General features: G+C 34.9%; 1 protein-coding gene across 1 annotated transcript; it reads left to right on the forward strand.

The window, feature by feature from the left end:
• The first annotated feature begins 7,253 nt into the window (after positions 1 to 7,253).
• On the forward strand, positions 7,254 to 7,895 carry LOC131842010 (uncharacterized). Its single transcript, XM_059190442.1, has one exon. It carries the CDS (start codon positions 7,254 to 7,256, stop codon positions 7,893 to 7,895), a length of 642 nt encoding a protein of 213 aa, XP_059046425.1.
• Positions 7,896 to 8,375: the final 480 nt, after the last annotated feature.

The raw sequence follows: 8,375 nt of genomic DNA on the forward strand, positions 1-8,375 counted from the left end.
GAATTCAATGAATGCAAGCATGTATAAATATCATGGATAATGTTTGCTATTCCAAATATATAAAAAAAATATTCTTGTAAGCTATGTTTATTTTTTATAATAATAAAATTAGTGTCATACTTTATTGTTTAATTCAGTGCAATTTAGGTTATATACACTCGCGAGCAACCAAATCGACTCAAGCACTACCTCTACATTCAAACATTGTTCTAAATAAAAGTATACAACAATTAAATAAAAATTATATGTCATTTAAAAGCTTGAAACCTAAGCTTTAAAAAAACATCAACACCATTAAATAAAACAAGTGCCAATATGTTCATTTGCGCAATTAGGGCGCATTTGACAAATTACTCAGTACGCTACCTGCGAATTGCGCTACCCTCAACCCCTATAAAATCCCTGTGACCCTTCAACCCTTATCAGTCGCTCATCAACAGTTGACCGATACATATCACCGCAACCTGCATTCATTGTTATAAAAAAACCATGAATACCACACCCAAGGAGCCGTTCAAGTTCAGCAAGTAGTCGCTTCCCAGCTTCCGTTGAGTCAGTCTGCTGTATCCCGAGTGTAGAGACGATATCAAGAGACTAGAGCATTCACTTAGAGACCAATAACGAGCCGCCACCGTTGTACTTCTGAACAAGACGACCGTTTCATTGTGTCAACATCCCTGCGAAATCGGAATCTTACGGGTGTCGACGTGCAGGGCGAGCTGAGACGTGTTCGAGGTGTAACAAGTGTGTGTCAGCAAGTGGACAGTAAGAGGACATCTGAAGGAAGCCAACCTGACTCCAAAAAGGCCTGCAACGGGCACCAAATTGACTGCAGGCCACCGGCAAACTTGGCTATAGTTTGCTCGAGAGCATCTCAACTAGAGCGTTGGGCAATCGGTCGGTCCTGTTGACAAATTCGTGAAACAGCATTGGGAAAATTGCTCTCCCGGACGCCTGTGGAGCCAATAAATAGTATCTAAGTATATATATCGGATGTTACTAAATTTTCTGCATTTCCATTTTCCGTATAGAACGGAATACAAAAAATATCCTTAATACTAGTAAATTGGTCTTCAAAAAGCTGTTGTTGCCGCTTCTGTCACAGACCTTCCTAATTTTTTAAGCAGTTTTCATGCAGTGAAGAAATATTGTTCTGATTTCTTTATGAGTACTACAGACATGAAATATATTTATTACTTTTTTTCAACATTTTAATACATTCTCTTCTTTTACTGTTTAATGCTGTTAGCTGTAACTGATCTTTACAGCTTTTTTTCTTCGACTAGCAACACCAACGACAGTTGTCATTTTCAATTGGCCGTAATAAATAAATAATTTTTAATAGTCTGTCACACGAATATTTATTTATTTACATCGTACTAAGTGAACTTTACAGTCACCCAATATGCCCACTTAGGAAGATAATATACAAATACACACAATTATAAACACTAATTACACAAGGAAACAAAAAGAGAAAAAAATAAAAAACAATTATAATAATAATACCTAATCTCCATTTAACATACTACCTAAATAATCTACTGCCATCATACGAAACTCCAGCAAATTACAAGTAAATATGTCTAGATCTGGAAAGCGAGTAACTACACCGTTGAGTAGATTTAATGCCAGAGAAATAGGAGCCTGTTTGGCCAGCTCTGTTCTTCTCCATGGAACATCGAACAAGTTTCGTCTTCTTGCTTGTACGTAATTATTGGGCGCTAATATATTTTCGACATCGTTATTAGTGATATAATAGTGCAATAAGTGTCGATTATTGTTTGTGTACAATTTAGTAGTGTATTATTTGCAAAAATCGACATTAAAATAGTGTACCGGCCATCTGTCAAACTTCTTTCGTTGGTAAACAACTTATTTTATAACTATTTGTTGGACTTATTCAAAGAATTTCATAATATATACAAGTTTTATAGAAAATATTCACATTTTTTATAGAATTATTCACAATTATTAATATCAATTTAACTTGATGTTAAATTGATATTAATAATTGTGAAGTTCAGTTGTTGCGTACGTCGAAGGAAAAAAGATACCCACAAAATATATTGTAATGTTATGTTTTATATTAATATAATTTGAAGGAAAGGAGCACAATCTAATTCCATTTACTTAATCTTCTTTAAAAATATAGGTTATATAAATATACCTAACAGAACTTATTCAAAATTGTAACACTTAAAATAAGTAAGGTTCAGTTGCTGTTATCGTTGTGATACTTTGTTTCTTTTAGCAATAACTCACTTCACTCTCCCTAGTAACTATTCATATTTTCAATAATGTCACTATCTACCCGTTCCACAACTGCACGGCAGACAGAGATGAAGCTTAAAATGGCCCTACAAAAGCTTCAGGCATCCAAAGATCTCAGTGACAAGTTGGCCAGGGAGAGAGAAGAGAGTGAAGATGAAATTTTTAAAATTATAAATAAAAATACCCTATTAAAATCAGAATTGTCAGAACTTCATAATAGTTATCTGGAAGTTATTGAGCAGCGGGATCAGCTTCAAGAACTAATAAGTAGCTTTCATCAATGTAGTGACACTCATGAGCAAGCCTTGAGGCGTATCACTGAATTGGAGCTTGAGTTAAAGCAGGCATATTCTAAAATCAATGATCTAGACACAAGATTGGAATCTATCTACAAAGTAATGAGATTAGTAATTTATATGAGGAACTTATTAGTGTTGACTGTGTGCCTCCTTCTACTACAGATCCATGCACCCATCCTGTTGTGATTGACCTTACTAGTAATACATCACCTAAATTGGGCAACTATAACAATAACATTTGTATGTTGAGTAATAATAAATTTAAAAAATATTTAAAACTAAAAAAGTTTATAATTAAGAATCGGAATATATTAAATAAGCGTTGCAAAAAGGGACAGCTATAGAAAAAAAAAACTTTAAATAATTTAAAATTGCATGATTACATTAATATGTATAATAATAAGTTCGTGGAAAGCCAAAAGTTATATGACATTGATACAGACTACCTAACTTCAAAAATCAATAGTTTAGAATCTTCGCTTCATGATTTAAATACAAAGTATATTATCTCTCAGAAACAAATCCAGGAGCCTATTTTAACAATGGATGATCTGATTGATGTCAGTAAATACAATGCTGAACGTTTTGAGTCGTTGACTAAGTATTGTACATATAATCACACAAATATATCAAATAATAATTCAGTTGTAACTGTACTGGAAAATGAAGTTCAGGGTGTTGTGCCAGTGACTGTAACCCTAACAGTAGCACAATGGTGTTCTCTGACAGAATAGGCTGTAACTTTGGGTCTATTTTATAGTATCAGGTGATTTATTAAACTACTGTATGCCAGAAGCATCATTTGCACGAATAATAAATAAAATTAAGTCTACTAAAATGAACAATATGATGACCACAATAGTTTTATTCTTCGGTAACAGTATTCAATTAAATAGGTAGGATGTAGTCAAAGGAATTGAATATTTATTACAGTTAAATGTGTATAAGATTGTATTGTGCGCTTTTCCTTACACAAATAGACATTTCATAGAAAAATTAACAGTAAGGTACATTACCTGAATAACTTATTACATACATTGACATGTCGTCATAGTGACATTTTTACATTTTTTGATACTAATAGCTTTATTAGTGATTTTTATTTTATTTGATAAAAAATACAATGTATCTTTCTAAATCATCTAAAAACAAAATAGCCACTTTAGGAGCTTATCTAGACACGCGGTAGCGTGTCAAGCCGAGTTTCAAGTAAGAGAACTGGCGAGCAGCACCGTGTGTATATTTACACGAACCATTTGGAGCCACTTTTGACCCCCTCATAACTCAAAAACTTGTTCACATAAATTTGGTTCATATATTGAGACTTGCGAGATAAATATGTATTCCAAATTTCATAAACATATCTCAAACGGTTATTTAGATATTAACGTCCAAATATCGTCATTTTTATCACTGATCAACTATAGATCAAAATTATAACCCACTTCCAGATGACTTAGGAAGTTCAAATTTGGCATGCAGATAGGTAATTAGGTGAATATAAAGGAAAAAATCTGAAACTGGTAAATTGTTATCATTTTATTATAATTTATCACTTTAATTGATTCTATTTCAACTTATATTGGACGAATACTAAAATTCTAATTAAAAATTAAAAAAAAACGTCGATAGCCACAAATGAACATTGATCCCTGGCAAAAATAGCTCATCTTGTACTGGACGGAAAGTAATATTGTATGAAAACGTCGATCTTTACCAATTTACGTTAACCCCTTCACATCATTGTCGGTAACTAGCAAACTTCAAAAATTGCATTGAGCGGTAAACACTAGTTGCTATAATTTAGATTCTGTCTAAAATATACTCGTACTTATAATTAAGAGTATAGTCGAATTTCGTATTTATTATGTTATTAACTGAGATTTGGTATTAATTATTGTTTTAATATTTAGCGCACATCGATAGTGTAAGATAATTATTTTTATAAATAATTATTAAATAATAGGCATTTCGGTGTAGGGCGCCGCGGCGGCGCCGTGTGGGAGCGGTGCGATAAAACGTTGACGCGAACCTGTCCGAGCGAGTGGCAGCCGCCCTCATAAGCGCGAGCGCCGTCTCAATGTTAACATACGAAAATACAGTAGTTTATCAAAAATAATTTGGTATTAATTTAGTTATAAATAAGTACCTCGTATAATTTATGTACAAAAAGTAATGATATCCCATCAAAAACATAAATGTGAAATGATAGCCGAGTTTAATATTATGATATATGCCTTGATTGTTGTCTTCTACGACAAAAGAGGTGAGATCTAAATGGGTGCCAAGTTCAATGGTCTGTCCTGAAATGTATTTATTACAATATAAAATATCATATCTTCTTATCACTTAGTATAATTTACTGTAGCCTAAAGTCTAACTTGGCTAGTTTTCATATACGAAATATACTGTAGCTTTCGCAAGTTCTAAACATGTTACTTGTCGGTTCCTATTTCATTATTAGTAGTAACTAGCAATCGAAAGTAATAATTGGTATATGAGAACTGGCCAAGTCAGACCTTAGGCTACAGTACTTCTTATAACTTAGGATAAGTTATAAGAAGATATGATATTGTATATTGTTATAAATACATTTCAGGACAGACAATGGTCTGTCCTGAAATGTATTTATAACAATGGGTGCCAAGTTCAATGGAACTTGGCACCCATTTAGATCTCACCTCTTTTGTCGTAGAAGTCAACAATCAAGGCATATATCATAATATTAAACTCGGCTATCATTTCACATTTATGTTTTTGATGGGATAATATTGACTACATGAACAGTTTACATGGTAAACTTCAACATAAAAATACTGACATAACAAATAATTCTATTAATATTTGTGACATATGTAAGCACTATGACTGCAGATTTAAACTGCTCACAAAGACAAAGGGAAAGCAATTAGAATTAATAATTGTTCATCAGAACATACAAAGTTTTCCCGGCAGCGAGTTAATTATACAATTATTTTTAGAAAAGTATAATATTGATATTGTCTGTTTCACAGAACATTGGCTTAAAGAGAGCAATATGATGTTCAATTTAAATAATTATAACGTTGTCAGCTGCTTCAATAGAAAGTCAGTTAACAGAGGTGGGTCTATGATAATTGCAAGAAATAATATTAAAGTAAAGGAACGTGCTGATATTGTTAGACTTTTTATTGAGTGTTGCATAGAATTATCTTGTATAGAACTAGAAAATTATATCCTTATATGTGTGTACAGGCCTCCTAATAGATGAAAACGCCACTATGTCAGTTCGCCTCCACGACCAGAATTCGAAGCCTATCCAACTGCAGCGAGGCGATGTCATATCGCCGAAGCTGTTTACTGCTGCGTTGGAAGATGTTTTCAAGCTTCTGGACTGGAGCGGGCTTGGCATCAACATTAACGGCGAGTACATCAATCACCTTCGATTTGCCGACGATATCGTGGCCATGGCTAAGACCCTGGAAGACCTTAGCAAAATGCTCGAAGACCTCAGTAGTCTCACAAGGAGTGGGTCTTAAAATGAACATGGACAAGACGAAAATTATGTCAAACGTCCATGTCGTACCTGCTCCCGTAAAATCGGAGATTCTACACTCGAAATTGTCGATCACTACGTATACTTAGGGCAAACTATCCAGTTAGGTAGATCCAATTTCGAGAAAGAGGTCAATCGTCGAATCCAACTCGAATGGGCAGCGTTAGGGAAGCTCCGTACATCTTTTCGTCCAAATTACCACAGTGTCTCAAGACGAAAGTTTACGACCAATGTGTGTTGCCAGTGATGACTTACGGAACAGAGACGTGGTCGCTAACTATGGGCTCCATCAACAAGCTCAGAGTCACTCAGAGGGCAATGGAGAGGGCTATGCTTGGAGTTACTCTGCGTGATCGAATCAGAAATGAGGAGATCCGCAGAAGAACCAAAGTGACCGACATAGCCCGAAGAATTGCGACTCTGAAGTGGCAATGGGCAGGGCACACAGCTCGTAGGACAGATGGCCATTGGGGCAGTAAAGTCCTCGAGTGGCGACCACGAACCGGAAGACGCAGCGTGGGAAGGCCTCCAGCAAGGTGGACCGACGATCTGGTCAAGATCGCTGGAAGGCATTGGATACGAGCAGCGCAGGACCGATCGTCGTGGAGATCTTTGGGGAGGCCTATGTCCAGCAGTGGACGTCTTCCGGGCTGCGATGATGATGATGATGATGAGTTCCTGCTGCAACACCGCGATAGATTCATCCCTGTCACACCCGTACGAATTTCGCTACGATTCGTCTTTGTCATCGGTGTACAAACACAGAGTTAATTACCAAAGAGCATTAGCTTGCCGGAAGAGACTTAAAATGTTGCGTTCGCCGTCTGGACGATATGGTTCTGATCCAAAACCTAAACGATTCTAGTTTTGTGTTACGGAAGCGTAAACACGACGATGAGTTTACTGACCTATTTAACAAGTTTACAGCAAATATTACCTCCAAATTAGCCGCATGGAAAGATGAGGTCACTAATGAGATATCTAAGATTAGTACTAACATAAACACAGTATGAGAGGATATCTCAGAACTAAAGGAAGCATCCCAAGAATTTAAGACGGAGATTGGAAAAATTCGGAACGATCACCAAGAAATTAAAGAAATTACTCAAACTCTGAACGACGGACACATTAAATTAAACACGGAAATGGACTTAATAAGGAATTCTATCGAATTTCACAGTGCTCAATGTGAAGATCTTAACAAGAAAGTAAATTTATTTTCGGATGATATTAAAAACATTGTCACATTGGAATCAAAATTGATTGCTATACAAAATGAAAATAGACAATTGAAACAGCTGATAAACTCTAATGATCAACGTGAAAGACTTTTAAACCTTGAAATTGTGGGTATCCCAGAAACAGCCAATGAACACCCAACTAATATAGTAATTAACTTAGCAAAACTAGCAAATGTTGATATAGTACCTGCCAATATTATTTTTGTCAATAGAATTACCCCGAAAAACAAACAACATGGAAGGCCTAGAATTTTAATTGCACGATTGTCATCGCGCTTATTAAAAGACAATATTATCTCAGGTGCACGCAAATTGCGTTTGACTACAAAAGACTTAGGCGTGAGTGGAGAAGTGAAACCTGTTTACGTCAATGATAACCTGACGCCTCAGAACAAACTACTGTTAAAAAAGTGCAAAGAAACAGCAAAAATAAAGGAATTTCAATATGTTTGGACAAAACACGGAAAAGTTTATATCAGAAAAAACGATACCAGTCCTTTGATTCAGATTTTAGACGAGGAAGACATGAAAAGGAAGATAGCCTAGTTCATAGAATTCTTGTTAGATGTCTCATCCATAGTCCCTTAATTATTATGGGTGTTGAAGTTGTACATCAGCCTAAACAAGTCACTTCTAGTTGTTCTTATTCTCTAGTTCATATTAATAAATTTCAATGTCGGTACTTGCAGATACTTTGTGTTATGCTATCGCGTACAAAAATGGATCTATCACAGTTAAATTATAAAACACTAATAATCTATGTTATTTTATATAATTTAATACAAATACCTATATGTTTTTGTGTCTATACATATCTAATTGTGCTATTGTTTCATTAGGTAATAACAATTTAAACGTCACGTCACGAACTTTTATCTACCGTAAAGTTAATACCGTGTTAATGCATTATTTTCTTAACGCTTCTTGTCACCCAATTTTTTATATGCCCATTATAGTAGTCAATATTAAAATTAATTCGTTGTACATAACTATATGTCGGACATTCTTGTTAGTATATTGTGTGCT

This window comes from Achroia grisella, unplaced genomic scaffold (genome assembly GCF_030625045.1).
Source record: "Achroia grisella isolate CSIRO2021 unplaced genomic scaffold, CSIRO_AGI_Agris_v1 utg204, whole genome shotgun sequence".
Lineage (NCBI taxonomy): Eukaryota > Metazoa > Arthropoda > Insecta > Lepidoptera > Pyralidae > Achroia > Achroia grisella.